At 37.5% G+C, this 22,803-nt stretch overlaps 1 protein-coding gene and 1 pseudogene across 15 annotated transcripts in view; one reads left to right on the plus strand and one right to left on the minus strand.

The window, feature by feature from the left end:
• CDH18 (cadherin 18) overlaps positions 1–22,803 on the minus strand; it is a 526,603-nt gene that overhangs the window by 122,681 nt on the left and 381,119 nt on the right. For 11 of the 14 annotated variants that reach the window (XM_031503961.3, XM_021526413.4, XM_085571653.1 and 8 more), the window contains 2 exons: positions 17,596–17,890; positions 11,123–11,242 (listed from right to left, as the gene is read on the minus strand). In XM_031503961.3, coding sequence (XP_031359821.2) covers positions 11,123–11,242; positions 17,596–17,890 — 415 coding nt within the window. The remainder of the gene's footprint in view (positions 1–11,122; positions 11,243–17,595; positions 17,891–22,803) is intronic. The other 3 variants (XM_085571662.1, XM_085571663.1, XM_085571661.1) reach the window with 1 other exon arrangement.
• On the plus strand, positions 56–14,038 carry LOC146768310 (uncharacterized; annotated as a pseudogene). The gene has a single exon (XR_014952776.1). The product of XR_014952776.1 is annotated as an uncharacterized LOC146768310 (transcript).

The following is a 22,803-nucleotide window of genomic DNA, read 5'->3' on the forward strand; positions in this document are numbered from 1 at the left end:
TTCGTACTGTGTTACGAAGTCTGGTGGAGAATAGACCAGCGATACGATTAAAATAATGGGTGCAAAAGTATCGGTGGAACAAAAGAGCACACTAAAATACCTTAGCAATATTTTAAACAATGTACCGTTCTCAAATAAGCTCCTCCTGCATTTCGTATGCTGGCTACTAGCAGAAACACCAAATTTTACTGTGCAAGAACTGAATTCGCTTTCTTTTTGGGACCAAATTGGACAGATATTAGCTTTAAAAGTCGAAAATGGTGAACATAAAGCTTCTCGCTTTATTCTGATATTTTTACAAGCCCGAAAAAGGATTTTAGAAGCAGAAAGGAGCATACAGACATAGAATCACAGTCCGAATAATCCCTTTTCCCCCACCTATCCACCCCCTCAGTATTCCAGCCCTGAATTCCCTTCACCCACCCTGTATCCTCCTCTATCACCTAGTTCTTCTGAGAAATATAGTCTGGATTTCTCCGAGGATTTCTCTCCACAGCACCCTGCAATGCCTCTGAAACACACACGGCAGTATAACGGCGGCGACCATGTGCTCCGACCCACTCCCCCTCCCCGTCACAATCCTTTCCTGCCCCTACCCACCCGTCCCTCCCGCGTTTCCCCAGGAACAGGAACGGGGGCAGGGCCGGCCCCTGCACAGCTTCCAGCCCCGGCACTGAGGGCAGCAGGGTGGCGAGAGGTCAGTGCAGCCCAGCAGCTCACAGCCGGGGCGGGGCCAGAGTTTCCACAGTGGCACCAGCACCCCGAGAAAAGGGGTGGGAGTTGCCTCTCACCGGAACCCAGGAAGTGACGGGGGGGACAGAACCCTGCCCCTGCCGAGGACCCTATACCATCTACAGCACCGGTTGTTTATTTAGCAAGGAGAAACGGTACCAGAACATACCAACCACTACCATATAGAGACAAAACAGAGATCTGTAAAATACAGAGAGTTTGGAAGGTCCAGTGAGTTTTTTAAATGGCAAGGTTCAATTCAAATGAAATGGTACCTAAAGATATCACTGATTTATTTAAATGTTTACTAACACCTTCTGAGTATGAGATATGGGAAAGTAAGTCGAAGTTAGCTTTGACAGTAGTTTTACAAGAAATACAACAGACGCCTGGTGAGGCCATAGACACTGATGGCAATCCTATTACAATGCATCATTTGTGCAGTGCAGGAGACATACAATGCCCAGAAAAACAAACCAGACTGTTATCTACGTTGGTTTTGGAAAAAATCTGTAATGCTGCAGAAAAGGCATTGTACCAGTTACCAATAACTGAGGCAAAGGGCAGCTATATTAACATTAAACAGCTTCCATCAGAGAGTTTTTTACAGTTTGTCAATCGTTTAAGAACCCAGGTGGAAAGACAGGTGCAAGACACTAGAGTACAAACAGAGCTGATTAAAGAAATGGCTCAGGGGGATGAAAACAAGACCTGTCGCAAAATTCTTCTCAGTCTTCCTCTTGACCCAGCACCTAGTCTTGCTCAGATGACTGATGTCTGTGCCAGGAGAGCAGAGCTGCACGATACCCCTGACAGCCATACAACATCTGCAGAACTACAGCCTGTTGCCACTGCTGCTCCAAGTCTAAGGAGGCAACCAATGTCATCACAAGAGCTGCAGCACATCATCTGCCTGCATTGCAAGAAACCAGGACACTTAGCCAGAACTGTCCTCCAAACCAGCACCAGAGACAGATCAACAAACAAAAAAACTGATTTCCCAGCGTGCTTCTGCTACAGCAATTACGTGCAAAGACATAAATATAGCGGGACCCCCACGGGAAAATGCCTCTCTCTTAACAAATAGGGGGGAGGGTGGAAATCATGGTGGGGGGGAGAGAAAAATAAAAATGTAAAATGTACAACTAACAAGGTTTGGCAGCCATTAGGCTGACCTCGCCTAGTGACTGCCAAAGGATTTAATTTCAGATCCACTGATTGGAAAGTTATTATAGTGGACCTGTCACACAGCTCACAAGACCGGCAGGCGTACGATATGGAACTGGACAGTGAGTATTTTGTTATTGGGGACACAGCATACACACCTCCAGAGATTGAAATAGTTTCCATGACCACTAAGGGAAAAATAGCCAGTATTATGCTGTTGGCACAATGCGTACACCCTCCATTTTATCTAGAAAAGGGGAAAATTCTGGCACAAGCCGTCCCCATCCCAGTAGAAATAACAGTAGAAGGAAAATCACCAGAAGTCTACTGGGCAGAGGTGGTAGGAGAGAATAGACCCTCGATGGCATGCAACCTAGCACATGGGTCAGAGCACCTTCAGGTGGAAGGGGTTCTGGACACAGGTGAAGACATCACAGTAATACCTAAAACCATGTGGCCACCACACTGGGAACAGGGTATAGGAGGAACCACATTGGCAAAAATTAAAAAAAAATGTTGTGCAAATTAAGGGACCTGATGGGAAATTAGCAAGTGTTCACCCATTTGTGGCAGACTATAAGGCTCCTCTGTGGGGGAGCGACACCATGTCCCAGTGGGGAGTCCAGCTAATCATTCCTAAGACACCGCAGGATTTTTGGAAGTAGCCACTGTGGGGTGCCCTGCCCACAAGCTAAAGTGGTTGGATAACATCCCAAAGTGGGTAGCACAGTGGCCTTTGAGTAGTGACAAACTCCAGGTGCTTGAGAAACTTGTGAAGGAGCAGGTGGCTCAAGGACACCTGCAAGAGACAGTCAGGCCTTGGAATTTCCCAGTCTTTGTAATAAAGAAGCCTGGGAAAGACAAGTGGAGATTGCTCCACAATTTCAGATAAATAAAGAAAATTGTAGAGGACATGGGACCTCTCCAACCAGGCATGCCTAGTCCAGGTATGCTCCCCCTAGATTGGAAATTAGCTGTATTAGATATAAAGGACTGTTTCTTCCAAATTCCATTGCACCCTGAAGATGCCCCGAGGTTTGCATTCTTGGTTCCCACCATCAATTGGGAAGCCCCAGTGAAAGGCTATCACTGGAAAGTTTTGCCCCAAGGTCTAAAATCCAGTCCTTTCATATGCCAACAGTATGTAGCAGCACTACTGTCTCTGGTACATGCAGAGAGAAAGGATACCATCATCCTTCACTACATGGATGATGTTCTTGTGTGTGCTCCCAATGACTCTATACTCCAATACACGCTTAACCTAGTGGTTGAAGTTTTAACTGCTGTTGGATTTCAATTACAGAAAAACAAAGTTCAAAGAATGCCACCTTGGAGATACCTGGGCCTGGAAATCTCTGCAAGGACCATTGTCCCTCAGAAATTGGAGATCAATTGCAACCCCAGAACACTAGCAGACCTCCACTCACTCTGTGGATCTTTGAATTGGATAAGGCCCTGGCTAGGCCTCACAAATGAGGATCTAGACCCTCTCTTCAATTTATTGAAGGGGGAGAGGCAGCTGGCCTCCCCCAGGGAGCTGATCCCAGAAGCAAAGACAGCAATCGAAAAGGCACAGAAGGCCTTGTCAGAAAGGCAGGCACATTGGTGTGACCCAAACGTGCCTTTCCAGTTCATTGTTCTAGGAAAGCTGCCACACTTGCACGGGTTGATTTTCCAGTGGATTAAGGGGCAGAAAGATCCACTCTTAATCATAGAATGGGTTTTCCTATCGCTCCAAAGATCCAAAACCATCACTAGGCCACAAGAGCTGATAGCAAAGCTGATTCAGAAGGCCAGGGTGAGGTTGTGCGAATTAGCAGGGTGTGACTTTGCATGTATTCACCTTCCAGTCAGGCTGGAGGAGGAGGAACTCTCCTGAGAGACTGACCAAAGGGATGTTTGAGCATTTGCTCCAGAGCAATGCCAGTCTCCAGTTATCTCTGGACAACTACAGGGGACAAATATCAGTCCATGCCCGGTCTCACAAGTTGTTCAATGAGGAATTCTACCTTATTCCACAAGAGAAGAGGAGCCGGAGGGCACTCAAGGCTCTCACAGTGTTCACGGATGCCTCTGGGACTTCCCAGAAGTCGGTGATGACGTGGAGAAATCCACAGACTCAGCATTGGGAAGGTGATGTTGAGCTTGTGGAGGGATCCCCCCAGGTGGCTGAACTGGCTGCAGTGGTTGAGAGCTTTTGAAAAGTTTTCTGAGCCAATCAACTTGGTGACAGACTCTGCCTATGTGGCAGGAGTAGTGTCTAGGGCGGAGCAGGCTGTGCTCAAAGAAATAGAAAATGAACATCTCTTCAGGTTGCTCTCAAAGCTGATTTATTTAATCTCTCACCGAGAGCATCCATTCTTTGTGATGCATGTAAGGTCACACACTGATTTTCCAGGTGAGATTGCAGAGGGGAATCGCAAAGCAGACTCCCTTGCTGCACCAGTCGAAAAAGCACATCTCCCCAGTGTTTTCCAACAGACAAAGCTGAGTCACCAGTACTACCATCAGAATGTGCCAGGTTTGATTCGACAGCTCCAGATAACACGGAGTCAGGCTCGAGCCATTGTGACCAACTGTCCTAATTGCCAGCTCCAGGCCGTGCCATCGTTGGGCATGGGAGTAAACCTCAGAGGCCTTAGCAGCTGTGAGGTATGGCAGACAGACATCACACACATTCAGAGTTTTGGCCACCTTGAATGCGTTCATGTAAGCGTGGACACATTCTCAGGTGCAGTGTGTGCCTCTGCTCATATAGGACAAAGGGCTGAACATGTCAAACAACACCTAGTGCAAGCATTTTCAGTATTAGGGGTTCCAAAAATGATCAAAACAGATAATGGCCCAGCGTATATATCCAAGGAGTTTCTGGATTTTCTCAAACAGTGGGGAGTGGAACATAAAACAAGCATTGCCCACTCCCCCACAGGTCAAGCTGTAGTCAAGCATGCACACCAGACGCTCAAACAGGTATTGAAAAAACAAAACAGCTCAGCTCCGTGGATGTCTCCACAAAAGAGGCTCTGTAAAGCCATGTTTGACATCAATTTTCTGAACTGCTCATTTGACATGAGTCCACCTGTTGTACGTCACTTTAACAGTAGCAAGCAGTTCAAATTGTCTCAGAATCCCCTGGTCTTGATTAGGGATCCAGAAACTTGGGAAACCAATGGTCCCTAGGAACTTGTAACCTGGGGTCATGGCTATGTGTGTGTAGCTACTCCCTCAGGCCCTTGGTGGATTCCCCAGAAGTGTGTGAAACCTTTTGTCCCCAAGAATCCAGGTCAGACAAAAGGGGACAGGAAGCAAGTAGCTGATACTTCAAAGAGAAGATGCCACCGGATGGAAGAAGAAGAATGTTCCCAAGCGTGAATTCCTTCAGGCAGGAACAGAAACTATTATGTTTTCAAAATGTTTGTTTTCCCCTTTTAAAGAAATCAATTTTGTTACCCCTTGTTATTTTATTCCTTGTAACCTTGGTGTTTGGGATCCTGCATCACTTGATTTTCAAGGCTATCAAGGGTCTTGTACCTTCTGCCTCAGAAGTCAACCACATAGAGCTGGCTAACCTGAGGAGGCCTGACTACGCCACCAGCTGTAGGTGGTAGGAAACCCATATTCAGGGTTGAATCGAGCCCAGTGAATTCCTGTAAGCTTGTTTAACAAATAAGGGGGAGGTGTTACACTGAGCTCATGGGCACTCTATTTCCCCTTCCCCGGGACCCTGTGACTCTGATCAAGATAACCCTGGACCCCTCCTTCCTGCCCCAACGGGTTTGGTGGAGAGCCAGAGAAGCCCACCCTGTCCAAAGTCTATATAGACCCCTGATATTTCCTGTTCGTTCTCTTTTGCACCGCTTTCCTCTTGGACACCACAGAATAAAGAGAGCTGAACCAATGTATTTCGGGGTAAGAGCCTCTTTTGGAAATCTTTGCCATTTCCTGGTATTCCTCCCCTCACAGCCTGCTTACCTCTGGGCTAGCCTAGGATATTTAGGGGGCTGTGCAAGGGGGGGAACGTCAGACAAAAGTCTTGAACTTCCAGGGTAGGTAATTGGTGTTTATAAGACTCATCTCTATGTTTGGAAGCATCTATTTAGCCATTGACTGTTTATTTACTATTTGTATTGTGGTCTCAGTCAGGAACCAAACTAGATAATCAGTGGGTAGGTAATTTTTTGTAGGGATCCTTGAAGCTATTGTTCATATCTTGTGAAGACAGAAAGCAGAAGGAAATTGATACTCATCTCCTTGTTAATGATTACCCTGGACTAATTTGCAGAGACATTCTTTGATAAATAGAAATACATATTTCTTTACTATTTAATATCTTAAAGTAAAACAAAACAAAAAAAACCCCAATCTTATACATGACTAAGATCTTTGTAATATTGTTGTTGCAACAGCAGAACATTTTAAATACAAATACAAATATCTGAGGCTTTTTCTACATTCAATTCTATGACAAAGGAGTTTCCCATCCTGCCAATGTCTACACTTAAATTCAAAACTTCAATGAATAAAGATTATATTTCTTATTTTATAACAGTTGCAGCAGAACTTCTGATTTGAAAATACATGTGCCCTACAGGTTACTTTACTCTGCATATTTGATTCAGAAAGACAGGCGTACTTGAAAAGAGCTGTGTGGAACTAACATACTCCAGATAGGATTTACCATGTAAGCAGTGGAATTGGACTACAGGTTTCACTTTCATTCCTAAAGCAAGTGGCAACAGAAAGTGTGCTGATATAGCTGCAACAAAAAGCAAATAGTCTAATTCGAGGTTTCCTCAGAAAACAAAAATGCTCCTGAGGCTGGGTTACCAGTCAAATATTGTCTGTTGCTGTTTGATAAGCCACACTTGACATAAGCAATAAACAAGCAAGGATCGATCTTAGATCAAGTTTGTGGATCAAAAGATCTCATGGTTTGGGAAAGGTGGAAGTATGAATTTGCAGTTCAAGTTTCCTGGAAAAAAGTCTTGATGTGTATTTAGGCATTTAAAAGATGCTCAGTGTTTGAAGACAGATAATGAGGGGGATGTGTATGTGAAAAGCTGTGAGTAGAAGATGGGACAACCATATTAAAACACTTAAGTATCTGAATAAATTCTTTGCTCCACTGTTCACTAATAACTTTGGTTTTTATTTTCTCTTTACAGAGAAGTTAATGATACTTTAAAATTATAAGCATTTCATGTTTTCTGGGCTTCCTTGAATATTTAGAAAACATACAATTCCATATGCATAGTCTTTGCAAATATGCATAAGATCTAGAAATTGCCTCCTTCCCTCTCCCTTTCCATCATTATTAGTGCATTTTTATTTATAAAATTTCAGCAAAGTGTTTTGCTGCAGCTGGGGAGGAAAACAAACAGTAAACACTAGAGGCTACTGCAGGTAATTATTAATTACATAACTAGTTACAATTGCACCAAAAGTAATTAATAAAACCAAATAAAGAGCAATTCATAGAGAACCATTCAATATCAAAGGATTTTTGAAAGTCTTAAAACTTTAGGTTATTCATGGAAAGGAGTTTTGACATTCACAGCCAAAATTACAGAGTTGCAGCAAATTTCTATGCAGACAATTCACAATTTTTCCCCAGGGGAAAACAAAAGCACAGGTCTTCAAGTCAATCAACTAATAAACTAGATTGTTGGTAGCCTGATGGAGATGGGGTTGCTGAACCTTCCCATTTTTAATTCATGATTTAGAAGCAATGTGTGGACAAGCACTGTTCCCGCAAGGCACATACACAGATGCAACACGCAACGGGTGACACGCAAATGTGACGGCTTAGCACTCAAACACAAACAGCACAAACAGCCTTTTTTTTCCTTCAGCTTACCAGAAGGAAGAACAATTTATAACTGGAAATACACTCACAAACTCAGCATGGATTGCTCCAGTAATTTGCCATACTTGGTCTATCCAATAGAAAGCACCTTGCACTAAGTGCCATCTGGACAAACAATTCTGGGGCCTTCAGCTGCCCTTCAGTTCCAGGTACAGACCTCCTTTTTATCCTGGACATAGTCCCACATCTCCATTCAACCTACACACTTATTGATACCCCACAGCCTTACACACTGAGTACATCCAGTAGCAGTACCTGGACCCCTTGGGCTCTTAGTTCCCCATGCCATCCAGTTGGCTTGTGGTTCCCTGGTCTCCTCCTGCCTCATGCACAGAGATGCACAACTACAAACAGTGTGCTCAAATCACATATCATGCAGTTGTTCTACACTGGTCTTGACTTATCCAACAGCTGACTCCTGAGCTTTCTAGTCTGGACTTTTGGCCAAATGGATATCCATTACTCAAACCACTCATCCAGCTTGCTGACCCTGTAGCAATACCATACTGGCATAGACACCCATGTAATATACTTACAGTCTGCATTTTCCAGTTTGCTGACACCAGACACACACCAGACCCCTTTGACTCATTGTCTGCTCCAGCTGCTAGCACTTAATTCTCCATGCACACATGCACACAAGAGAGACCTTTTACTCAGGAAATGGAGTTGGAAATGGAGCATAATAAAACACAGAACAGACTGCTGATCTAGGGCAGGGTATGGCCAGATAATACTGCTGAGCAACATCTGTTTGCATATGGATGGGTCCTTTTATCCTCTTACCTCTCCATTTTCTTTTGCTTTTCTTTCCCTACTCTATCTCAATCATCCTCTTTCCTGATTATGGTCCTCCCTCTAGATACCTAAGAATAAGTCTGCACAATTCCCATTATCTGCATCTCAAGATGTGTCCCATAGGCCTGTAAGCAGTAGCTTTCTCAGTCAGAAGGGTGATCAGAGCAGTATCTCCTTTTGATTACTCATGATGGGTTTCAGCCCTGGCCCATGGGGCTGAAGCTATCCTGGGTCAACCCTAGGAGGAGCTCAGGCTCCAGTTTATTTAAGGCAGTGGGTTTTTAGTCTCCCTGCACTGCTCCTCTGCCCCACTTTGAGTGTGTGAAGAAGACCCTTTTATTAGATAAGCTGACAAAGCTCTTCTGCCAAAACCACACTTTTTTGCTGTTTCAGAGTTTGTAATTTGGTGCTGTTCCCTTATTATACTTTAAATGCATGAATTATATAGCCTTATTCTATAATCTTATTTAAACTGTTCTAACTGAAGCTTCTAAAAATCCATAACTTTAAAGTCTTCAGATATTAACTTGTTTAAAACCAAATATGGGCAGTACTAAGCTAGAAGTAGCAGACTTTTTAAGATGAGTATTCACACTAGAGCCTGATATCTATTTCTGATAGCTTCAAGAAACTTTGCTGATCATGATATGAGATCTTTAGGCTACATAAACAACTTTCAGTCATGACTGTCAGGACCTTTCCCTCTTTTAGATCTCCTTTGTTGTAAAGGAAGCTTGTGCATGTAAGTGTAAATTCAGAAGACTTCCAGATAAAGCATAGTTAAACTGGAATTGAACAATTGAGGTATTAGGAAAAAAAAAGGTCACAGAAATGCTTGCAAATTCAGAAGAGTGATATTTTTAAAAATGAGTCTTAAATCCCAAAAATTCAAAGTGAAATTTCATAGTGAAAAACTCTATTCACAAAGGCTTTTCCATCTTTTCCAATAGTCTTCTTTCCATTTTATCATGCCAAATTAACTGTTATTCTACAATTATAAAAAGGCAACTTATAAAAGCAAAAAGCTTTCTCCTGTTTTTTCACTGTTGTACTATTTACCTAATTTTCACTTTTTCATAGATTATAGTATCAGAATAATTTTTGTATTCTAGACAAATATGAAAAAGAGTTTAAGTTTATAAAGTGTTATTAAATCCTTGTCAAAGCCTAGTTCTTGAGGAGTGAAAACACACTATCATCTGTTGTTTCATTGCAATACTATTTCTTGTATGATACAGACTTGATACAGAGAATATCCATTATAATTCTTCACTGACTGAATAGCAAGTCCAGAATACAAGTTCTACACCAGTATAAAAATAAAAAATGCAGGCCATTGCCTCAGTGTGCCTAAACAGTTTTAGAAATATGAACTAGTTATATTTCTAAGGGCAAGGGGAGCATGAAGACTGTACTACAGATTTTCCATTCTTTTTTTAGGCCTTTCTAACATGAGCCCACAAATTTATAGAAAATTTTAGGTATAGAGAGACCTTCCTCTGAGGGTCATGGAGTTCGGTCTCCTAATCAAAGCAGCACTAACCTCAAAGCTCTCTGAGATGGCACAGATACACCTCTTTGTAGTGAAACCAGGGTACACCTCCAAGTGCCAAAGAGACCAGTGTACACAAGCCAAGAGACTTAAGTGCAAAAACAGTAAAATGGAAACTATTTAATCTATAGTTATTTCACTTCAGCACATTCAAAAACTCAATTATTATTCTCTACAGTTAACTAAGGAAAACGACACTGTTCAGTGTGCTTTATTTTTCCTCCTCAGTATTAAAGCTTTGATATAGACAGGGAAAAACAGTTAAAAATTTTATATAAAAATATACTCTCTTAAATTTTATTTACCAATTATTGAGGACGTCAAATGCACACTAAAAATGTATAATCACGTTAATATCATTATCATACTAATGCTCTTCAAAAAGTCACAAACTAATAACAACTCCCATCCCCAAAAGACATTTCTCCTCTCTTTAAATAAAACAGTTTGGATACATTATACATGATTTGCACTTTGTGGAAAAGAAAAAAATAAAACGGTGATCCATAGAGTTTAAGCATAAATATTTCAGTTTATTCTACTTCTCAAATCATATAATTAATTTCCAGTTAAATGGCAATCCTGTAGTTTTATAAAGAACACAAATTATAACAATTTATGTTGGCACATGAGTTGAAACATGCATCCACTAATCCTCCCAAGCCTATCCTTCAGACAAAACAAAGAATTGAAAATCACGTGTTAGGCATACTCGAGTCGCTTCCTAAACAGAGGTTTGAAATGATGAAAGAAGTGCTATTGCAGTTTGGCTGAATGATTCACATCATAACATGATGCAGAATTAATTCTGTACGCAGCAGGCTCATTTTAGTATTCAGCAAAACATAGAAACTTATAAATTTCATAGTGCTAAAGAAGCAGCCTATAAAAACACTAAGAAAAAAAAGTCCATATATCTGCATTGTGTACATTGCATTTCACCTACCAGACTTAGTTAACTGCAACATATTAGCTAAATAATTTCAACGGAAAGATAAAATACCCACCTGTTTTGGGGTCAACAGAGAAATATGGCTGTCCCTGAAGAATACTGTACACTATTCTGGCACTGTTTCCATATGTGGGGTCATCTGCATCTGTGGCTGTCACCTGTAGAACAGATGTACCTGTATAGACAGGAAAATAAACATTAACTTCCAATAAATAAAATTTTCCAACAAATGTTTTCAAATACATTTTTAATTTTTAAAAGTCTCTAAAGTCTTCACATTCTAAAATGGAGTGATTAATAACATGTTATCATTATAGTATTTTTTAAGGAAAAATAGTTAACACTAATTTGAAAAAAAAAAATGTCATTATATGTGTATGTGTAAAGTGATTACAAACATACAAATTTAAACAGAAATTGCAGAGACGTAAATATAAATAGTAGCTACATAGCATGCATATTTATATGTTCATAAACATAGACCCCAAACTGGATATTGACTTATATAACACAGATTTATGGACTTCAGGAATATCTTCATCCACAATATAAATGAAAGTTGAAGTATTCAAAGTAACTTGTATAAATGCCCTCAAATGAACAAAAGTCACTAAATGAATAAAAAATCTAGCTGTTGGAAAGCATCAAAGATCTGAAAATGAAATAACTTCTAGAAAGTTGTTGAGGATGCAAAATAGAAAGATAAGTTAAAAAGACAAATTTTTTTATGCTAGTAATAAAAGCACAAGAAGAATAAAATCACAGTTTCTAGCATATCACTAGGTGGGATAAGTTATGAGCAACCCTTTTGGGAGAATAAAATGCATAAGTACTTCACAGATAGAATGAAGACAAGTGATTTTTTAATTCTAGTGCATTTTTCAAGGCATGTAATGATGAATCTTTGCTATCACTGCCAAACACTTCCCATAAGAAATCAGTAAGAATAAGACTGTGAGTTAATAAAGACTCAGACTTCATTCAATTTGTTTATCTTTATTCAGACACAGATTTATATAGGGTCCTTGGTCCAGCATTAAAATACCATAATTATTACAGAGCAGGATACTCTCACATAACTCTGCATCTCTCATCTAAATTAGCCACTGAGGTACCACATTGAGGTTTTCAATTTCACATTTAGTGGAGAGAAGTATGTTTTTGAATTGAAACCCTTGATCTCCTTCATTTGTTGCGCTTTGATTTTCTTTATACAACAATTTCAGAGCATGCTAACTAGATTTCTTCCAACGCGACTAAACCAGGAGATGTGCTTTAGCACCACATCTGATTTATTCTGACTGCTAATAGGCACATGTTTCACAGACTAGGCAAGAGCTAATCTAAAATAAGATTTCACAAATACGTATGGATGGCATAGGCATCAGTTTCTCAGTTCCAGTTATTCAGCCTCTTAGATCAGTATCTATTGCACAGAAACATTTGTTAATGTGCTCACCCTCAGTATACTATTAATTTAGAAGTATGTAAAGCCATGGAGTCTCACTTCCGGTCCAGCAAACTAAGCATGCAGACCTTCAGAGATTTGGTTTCTACCCTCTTTGAGAAGCTCTTCATTCACTTTTACCATGCTAACTTGGACATCATGAGTTGCTCTTTTTATCTCTATTGGAGACTTAGTAAAACTGCATGCAAATGGTCTGCATACTTAAACACAGTGTCTTTGGGTCTCTGAAAAGCCCAAGTATATACAGTTTCACAGATAAATGTATTAACAAAACAAGTATAAGGATACTTGGATGACTTAGAAGTGGAATACTGTAATAAAATCAAGCTGGAGCCAGTTGTAGGTTCACAATTATTCAGATATTAATGTTCTAGGTAACTAAAATACTGTGTTTGTGTTCATGTGGAAAGGTAAACCAATGTGAATGAAAGTTTGTGTCTTTTTTCTTAAAATGTTCTAGAAATCAGTTCGAGTCTATTTATTTGATATCTAAACATAGAAAAAGAGGTCACTTCCAGGAACAGACATTTCCCCCTGCTGGTCCATGGCATTGAAATGCTGTAATGATATATTTCTGTGGCCCAGTTTGCAAATAATTTCTAGCTTGAGAGGAACATGTATGGTTCAACCTTGTGGAATCACTGACGATTAATAGGTTATGGATGCAGAATGATTTTATTTTGTAGTTGTGTAAAACAAAAGCGTATCCATTCACCTGGTATAGCATATCCATTCAACGGGTATAAAGCATATCCAGTAAACTAGATATGCTATTCTATTCAGAATGCTGGGCAACCTCTGTATCTTTTTGCCTATAGTTTTTCCTTTTTCCACGAAAACAGTTACCAACAGTGTGAGTTTTCATTAGTACTTTTCCCTAGAATTCTAGGAAATCAAGATAGGTCATGAACTTGATAAACATATTTTGGCTATTTCAGAAGAAAAAAAAATCAGAAATATTGTGATTTAATAATTCTTTCCTTTGAAGACTTTCTTCTCTCTTCTTATTTTAAAAGAATCTTAGTGCTTGTACTACTCATTGATGTGAGAGAAAAGAAAGAGTCAGTGCAAGGCAGCATCTGATACAAGCAGCTGACTGGTCATTCTAATGTGAATGGAATGCCATTGTATCCAAAAATTTGCCACAGTGATTTTCTAACACAACTGTAACGCTCCTCCAAGAAACACCTGATAAAAAATTTAGTATCAAATAGTGGCAAAGTGCTCTCTTTCTACCTAAAAGAACCCTTTGATTTGCAAATTTTAACTCAACCTCCCATCCTACCTCTCAACCTCTCATTCAGAAGAATGCAGAACTTCAGAAGCTCAACTTGATCACTATCTTACACTACCAGGCTCAGCATTTTATAAAATATCCCCATAGGAGCCTTTGGCCCATCTCTTACCAAAGAGATGCTGAGCACAGAGGAATGGCAGCTTGTGAAAGCTGCAGGTTAGAATACCTTACAAAAAAAAAAAAAAAAAAAAAAAAAAAAAAAGAAAGAGGGTACTTTTACCTTCTAACAACTCCTTTCAAAGTTAGCATCATTCAGGCTCATCTGCACAACAGACAAATCACAGTTCTGGATACATTTCTATGATTTACATGCAGCATAATTTTTTGTGGTTGAGATAGGTGTCATTATGGATTTAGATAGGGAATTACACAGTAGTGCTCTCTTGCTATTTTAAATGTTATGAAGTCCAAAAAAGAAAAAAGTAACTAGCTACAAAAATAAGGGTGTAATTTCTCTGGACACCAGAGGAGAGATATGAACATCACACCCATACCTTCCATTCTTTACTAGTTCAATGTGAAAGTTCCTGTCAAGAAAGTTTTGGTATGAAAGAAGTTTGTCTCTCCATTTAAGAAATAAAAATTACATTTTTCCCCCAACTGTAGTCTCTGTTTATTCAGATACAACTAGCATTTCATATGCTTTCTAACTATATTTCAGAGATTATATTTTGGGTATTCTGTTTTCTTAGTTAATATTCTATAAAGAGCTGTAAAACATGTCTGTATGCTCTGAATTCTACTTTGTAAGTTTTCTACAAAGTTTTTCTAGTATATAAAAAGGGTTATTCAGTTGGGGAACGAAATTGTATTTTTATTTCAAAATACTTCTATTTGGTTTTCTCTTTTTTGTTTTAATATATAGTTTGCAATAAAAATTTTGTGAAATTATATGTCAAAGAAATGCTGAAAAGGAATATTGCCATTTGTCTCTGAAGACAAACTTATATTTTTTAATGAGACAGTTTTATAAAATATGTTTTTTGAGAATGAAAATTTTTATGCATTACTTTTCATAGTTGTCTATACTATTAAATCTCAAATGGATCAATGTTGAAAAACTTAAAAGAAATGATAAAAAGATGAAGTTTAATAAATGCAGGGATTCTCTTCCTAACTAAAGGAATTCTTAGTACTGTCTGAAACCACCAAAACTTCAACAAAAAGTAATTGAATTTCACTACACAGGAAGTTGAATAGGCGCTTCTAATAAAAATCATATTTATGAACAGCATTGTCTTCCAGATTATCTGAAATTATGACTACCCCACATTTGGATACTCTCAAAAGAAGTTCAGAAACATCTACTGTGCCTATCAATTTCTTAAGTAGAATTTATTGGGAATACTCTTCTTATTAGAGAATCAGACAATTGTTAGGGTTGGAAGGGTCATCAAGAGGTCATCTAGTCTCACCTCTAAACTATCTCAACACTAAAAATTTAGCATGGAGAGTTTCACTAATTTTGTAGTTGTCAACACATCTGGAAGTCTTTTACTGACTTCCAGAAGATATTCTGGAAGAAAATATTCTTATTTTCTTTTAATTTTCATAAAGATGACTTTCATAAACCTTTGAGTATACTACAGATATATCAAGGTAACTGAGTTTTTCATACTACAGAAGAAATAATTTCAGATATAAATTTTTTCTTGAGCCAAATTTTATGGAAAAGTTTCACTGAAGCCAAGGAATAGAAATTTTCTTTCATCTCTCACAGAGTAGTACATAAAGCATAAATAGTATGTTTATTTTGTGTCACAGTGAAAACTGATCTAATATTTGCTAAAAAAATTAACAAAACTTTTCTCTAGTTACTTGTCAGTGACTTGAAAAAGAAAAGCCATAAATGTCTGACATTTTTTACAACTAGATTCAGTTCAAATTGTAGGGAAAATAGCAGCTCAGATCTTGAGGAGATAAACAAGAACCCTCTGCTAAAATTAAGCAAAATAATGGAGATCAAAAATAATGCCCCTTAGCATGAGAACTGTTGCAGGGAGACAGTAGCATCAAAAGATTTTTAAATGATAATGTAAAAATCAGAAGAAATATTTGGAGTGCAGCCTCAGAAATTCACAGAATAACAACAGCAAGTTCAGTTATATATAGACTCCACAGGTAAATGTCAAAAAATATGTGCTAATTATAGAACTAATAAAAGTGACAGAAGTATCTCCATCATTTGACATAAAGAATGCATCCTGTGGAATTAGTAATATAATTAGTCTTCCTAAAATTGCAGACAGTAAAAATGCTTTCAGAATGCAACAAATACAAAAAAAAAATCAATAGGAGAAAAAAGACAATAGAGATAATAAATCTGAAATGAAAATATAATGTATACCTATAACAGAATGCCTATATGCTAGGATATGGAAATCCAGTTTTATTCACACAAGACAAAAGCCTTATGGAATAGATATTTTAATAATTTGCCTCAAGTACAACCAGTAAAGTGTTTTATTTATAAAACATAAGCATCAATTCTCTATTTCACTTGTAAAACTTCATTGGTTTACCATAATCCACTCTGTCTTGCAAAATATCATTACAGATTATTCAAATAATTCTTTGGAAAACAGTACCTGTATGATGTAGTTGAATAGTAATACCAGATTCTGATTACTGCAGAATTATGACAAATATTTATGTAAGAGTGGTCAATATTGAGAAGATGAAAAAAAACCAAAAACATCTTTCATGAATATAATACAAATAAAACTTATTACATCAGCTACTTTTGATTTTGAAGATAATATTGATCTCTCTTCCACTGTTTTTCCTCCTATGCATAAAATAAAATGCCTCAAAATGTGAAGGAAAGAATCAAATAAATGGTTTCCATTAAAGACAAAGAAAACCAAAGAAAGAGAAAGATGGTGTTATGCATTTTTGGAAACAGTTGGTAAAGGAAATTAATTACTCGATAAGACAGCCTGTGTTGTAATGAGAAATAACTGAGATAAAAACTTAGATGATACTGAAATGAACTGCAACTCTAGCAGTAAAGCTTTGTGCCACAGTGAAATATTAAAGACAGCTGAAGAGCCACAATATTCATACTGGAAGCTCTATGCATTCACTAGTAATCCACACAAACATGTATTGTTTAATTGTCCTGGATTTATGATATTACTCACAGAAATGCTGCACTTTTGTCCTTGTAAAAAATTCTTCTATTAGAGGAAAGTTATAAACTAACTTCAACACCAGAGAAGTAATAAATAAAGAAAACTGATTGCATAATTCAGCACCTCATAGAATAAGAATATCTGAACTATGTAACAGGGAAAACCAAAGATAGGTATTTTTTTAAATGTCAGTTCACTTTATAAGAAACTTGATAAAGACACATATGTCTAAAATAATCCAGGGAACTACTGTTCCTTTGTGTTTAACTCTGTGAATTGTATAGACTGCTTATGTAGACATAAGGGAATGCCTTAAAATGTGCAGTTGAATGAGGATATAGGAATACATCTTTTTTCTAGAATGGAAACTACAATTAGCCAAAGAATGTATGTTTAAAGCATTCAAGATTGAGACTCTTCTCTTACAACCAACATGTGTGTGTGCATACTGTTATCTTACTATGAAAGCCACAGGTAACATACTGGTTCTATTTAATGTCTTCTTCTCATATCTTCTTAACTCCAATATATTTAACATACACTCAGTGATGTGATGATAACTTTGACAAAGAGTATGTGGCATTTGCACTTGTTAAAGGACTGTTGAATAGCACAGTTTATTTCCTTACCCATTTCAGACATCTCTGGCACAGTAACAATGTATGGTCCATCTGTAAATTTTGGTGCATTGTCGTTGATATCCTGCACTTTGATAATGAACTCAGATTCGGGCTCGAGTGGCTTGTTTGTCCGTCTATCAATAGCTTGGGCATGAAGCACATAGTGTGTCTTCTGCTCTCGATCTAGGCTTTTGGTTGAATGGATGTCTCCAGTTGTGTCATCAATAATGAATATAGTCCCTGCCCCTTCTCCAGTAAGAATGTATTTGACTGATCCATCACCTTTGTCAGAATTGGAATGCAGCTGTAGAATAAAAACACATTAAATCATATAAATTGAATTAAATACTTCATAAGCTATAAAAACTATAATATTACTGTCAGCACCCTTCTATTTTGTTTTCACCTCTCACAGTTTTTGCCATAATTCCTCATATAGTCTTTCTGGCAACACAGCCACTTTGTTGAGGGTAATTTTCCACCCAGCATAGTTAATTTCTTTAACTGGGATTCCTTGGGTTATGCATCCATTCTAGAAAACTTCCCTAAGTCAAGAATATTCTAGTAACTGTGATGGTTTTTGATTTATTTGGTTTTGGTTTTAGTCCTTCTCGTCATTATTTTTCAGCACTCATTGCTTGAAACCCTGTCCTAACCAATAAACCAGATGCATTCCCACTGAGTATTGTCCACTGCAATGGTGGTATTTCAGTCCCACCTACATTTTCCTCTGTGACCCCAAGGACAGCATCATTTACTGTGAAAGGAAACTGCACACTGTGCCAGTGGTAGATGTTTGTCCAGAATTACTCTATCCCACAACAAAGCGTAATTTTCTTTGGATTTTGTTTATTTTTAGCTAGAAAGTTATCTAGTTTGCTTATATTAAATTATTTATAGTTAAATGATGAAGTCTGACAGACACTTTCAGCATTTTCATTGCTAATAACATCTTGTGCTATGAAATACACATTAAATATATTATACTCTTCCTTTAGTACAGTAAAGTTTTAATCGGTTGGGGGAGTGGAGGGTGGGTGGAAGGAAAACCCAGTAAATAGATTGGTATGTTGAAAGATAACATGAAATGGCTTCCCACTGCCTCACTGCTCCTAACCTGACTTTAAAGAATTGCCTGTTTATAACAAAAATAAACATGTGTTCTTTGATAAGAAAGAGTGATTTTTATACAAACTGAGAAGATTTGTATATCTGCCTTTTTTTTTTCCTGTGGAAAAACTTTAGGAACATAATGTATTTATTGAGGAATATAATATGAACAAGATGTTAATGCAGAAATGAACAGCCTCAGGTATTGTGCAGTTATACTGTGATGTGAAATCAGAAGGGAAACTTTCTTATTTTAAGAAGACATACATTTTTACCTTTATCCTACTGCCCTGAATATTGTTTAATATCTGCAGTGTGTCATTATGAAATTTTGATAGAGAGCCTGAGGAAAGCAGAAAGAGAATATTTTTAAACAGATATTTTTAATTCATAGGATGCAAGGTGTTACTTTCCTGTTTTCATTCTCAGTTCAAAAATAATAGAGGGTTGAATAGAAAGAAAATAAAACTTGTATGGTAGAAAACTTTTTTTTTTTTTTTTACTTAAAGCACAAGGTGTAGAAGTGATGGTATTTTCTCACACACTAGGTGTATCTCTTTTTTCTGAGTCTTTGTCTTGCCTTTAAAACGTCCTTGCTATTTGTAAAAGGAGTAAGCATATGGTGTTTGATAAGATTTTTCATCTTTTCTAGTAAATTCATGAAATTATGGTGTTTTACATAATTTATATATTTTATGGAAGGGGGCTTAGAAGGAGGAAATATAATAAATTGGAGTTTTTCAACTCATATAAATTTCAGCACAACTTCAGTCAATGCACTATATACTTATTTGAGTCATGTGAAGGTCTGACCGAGTAACCAACACAAAACTGGGTCACTACTGTGGACCCCTTTTTTTTTTTTTCTTAATGAAAGAAAGAAGTAGCAAACGGGTCTGTTTGGCATGCTTTTATAGGACAGCAGAAGAATCTTACACATTTCATTTACAGTAGTCATTGGCAAAATTAATCGCTTCCTATCCTTAGACTGTATTAACAAAGGAAAAATTCACTTTATATAAAACACCAGGAATCCAAACTTCCTACAGTCAAAATGTTATTTGAAGTGATTTATTTCTAAAAAATAAGAGTAGTAGGTATTCTGGTGTTCTAGAATAGGCTTACTGATACTTTAATTTTTCAGAACCAATTAGAATTGTAGGATCTTTTTGGGATAAAATGAGCCCTCAATGCTCATTTTATTTGTTTGCAAATGCCAACAGCAAAATGACAAATTGGATGAGCTTATAAGGAGCTCAAAACTAATCCAAATTGAAAAATATCTGAAAGCTTCCCATCGTACTTCTCTCCTTTTACCTCTACAAGAGTATATGTAAAATTATATTCAGGTATACCAAATAAAGATCTCAGCAAAAATCACTGAATTTATTACTGGAATTATGAACATATGAATCAATCAAAAATTGCTAGGAAAGAAATACACAGAATAAGGAATTACTGTAGAATATAAAAAGTAAGGTTCTCCAAAACAGCAAATAACATAGGCATGCCATTCCCATTCCAATACAATACTGCAGAAAGGCACATTCACAAATTCACTATGATGGCAGAAAATACATGGACCATTTTGAAAATTAATAACCTTAGCTATTTTTTTTTTATTGTGAAGAATTGCTCTTTGTACTTGTCATCAGTGAAGAAAATACAGATTTTTTTTTTGAGTCAGAGGGTTTTTGCATCTAAAAGTATGTTAAGAAATACAAAAGATACTCAGCTGCTTTCATGGTCAACATATGTTATATGTTATATGTTATTCCTGCTAAACATTGTATTACTCAATAAGCTTCAACTGAAAAATACAGGCAAGAATATAATCAGAGGAAAACTATCTGTATATTAATAATAACTGAAATCCTTCTATTTACAACAGGGTATTTTAAACGGCAGTTGTAAGGCAACAACTGGAAAGAAGTAAAAGCTAAAAGAAGCTCCTGCTAGATATGTCTTATATTGTTTGAAATATAACACTTTGATTTATGCCTTTAAACTTCTAATGCTGTATTTTAAACTCACAGAGGAGGATTTTGCATAGCAAAATGGCACTTTCTTTGTAAGTTGTTTCTATTTTAGTTTCCCTGCAAAGTAAAGATTAAGGAACTGTTTGTCTTCTTTAATTCTTCCATCTTAGTACAAATTGGTCCAAGTAGAAATACATCAAGACTTCTCTCAAATGCTTATTTGCAATATGTGTTGTGCTGAGAGAGCCCCTGGGAATCCCTACTTCAGACAATGTTTACTAGATTAACTAGAGATTTATGTCCCTAAGCATGGTGCATTTCTCTCTTTTCTTTCTGTACTATGAAGTCATCTCCACAACAAGAAGCTCACTCCACAAAAACATTTCCAATTAGAATAAATATGATTCACCTCTTTGGTTACAAATACATGGTTTGGGAGAGTGTATTTCTGCAGTGCTGCCTATAATAGATTCTAAAAAATATTGAGGGAGCAAAATATAATTGGACAGTGGTGGCCTTTCGCTCTGTTTGGGACTGGTATAGCTATTTCTCCTTCAGATTAATTTGGCACTAAGCAGAATGTCACTAAGCAATGCAAATGCATGCCAACCCATGTTTTGTTCAGACCTTACTTGTGCAACTTTGGGAAATCTTTTCAAACCAGATCCCTAGAAAGGGTGTAGCCCAGTCATGATCCACTTGGGGATGTCTCAGTGTCCCAGTCCCAGGGAGCTTCCTCACTCCACTGATCTGTGACAGCAACATCTCCAGTTCTTCGAACTGCAGGCAGTGAAGACTTCTGAATTCCCTGAGGAAATGCGGATCTATTCTAAGTGATGGGCTGGCTTACTGGTGGTTTGGTTATGCTTCCAACAAGAATATACCTGTTTAATATTCTGAATCTGTCCACAACCACAAGCTGCCAGAAAGTATTCAACTTTCATCCCCTTTGGTCATTGTTCCTGTCTTTATTTCTCTGATTTTTTAGGGAAAAAAGAAGCTGAAAAGAATAGTAAATGTGCATATCTGGAATACCCCCTTTGTCAACCCAGTGGCCTACACTTCTTGACATATTTAATAGCAAGTTGCATCCAAGAAGATTTATGATGGTACCTCAGTCTTTAACTATCCCATATCAGCAGTATATGACTGATTTTGCAGAACAGTAACCAAGATGTCCCTGTTTTGCTAAGACTTCAATATTTTTCTTCCATCAGTCCATTTTAAAGCTCATTTTCTTTTAGAATTCCTGCAGAAAATTCAGAAGGGCTACATTAATCAAAGGCTTGATTTGCTGATATATGCAAATATTTCAGTTAATGAGTATTCTTTATATTCTTATATTAATTTTCATACTATGAATCTTTAAATACTTTTTTTGAAGCACTAGCATATAAACTGCTGTAAAATTAATTTACAGATTGAAGGCTAATTACCCACCTAGTAAAATGTTGTTACTGTTTGTAACTGAAAAATGATCAAGTGGCTAAAGCCTAATCACAGACACAAATATCAGGTGGCTGCTGCTTAGTCACTGGCCTTATCCACAACCAATCAATTTCATACATCTGCATTGTTTTAGCTGATATTTAGCCATTTCATACATCTAAATATTTAAACCTAATAATATTTAAATACCTACTTGTCAAGCAACTGAAACTGCAACATAGGCAGAAACTACTGGACAATAGGAAAGAGGCCCAATGGGAAAAAAAATACACCAATAGGTACTAAAACACCAAAACTCAATCCAAAATTTGAGAAGAATGCCAATGTCCTACTTCTCCTGGGAATGCAGAATGTTAGCAACTCATAGTGATCACCATGCTCCCATGCACTTGCCTCAGGAAAACAAGCTGAAACCAGGAAACCATGCATGACCAGAAGAGAAAAAAGCCTGGATAAGAGGGGCAAATGAAAAGCAGAAGAGCTGTCTGTTAGTGTTTTAACTGTATGACTGCTTCCTCCTGTTTGCTTTAGTTGAAAAATCTTTCTTCTTGGAGTGTAGTGTGGGTGACATTTTAAGTGGACTGCTTATAACTTTTACAATATTTTTAATTGGACTACCAATGAATTCTTGATATATGATCAGGATATATCTTGTTCCAGAAACAAAAAATATTATGAA

The sequence above is a fragment of the Lonchura striata genome, chromosome 2 (genome assembly GCF_050655825.1).
Source record: "Lonchura striata isolate lonStrDom1 chromosome 2, ASM5065582v1, whole genome shotgun sequence".
Lineage (NCBI taxonomy): Eukaryota > Metazoa > Chordata > Aves > Passeriformes > Estrildidae > Lonchura > Lonchura striata.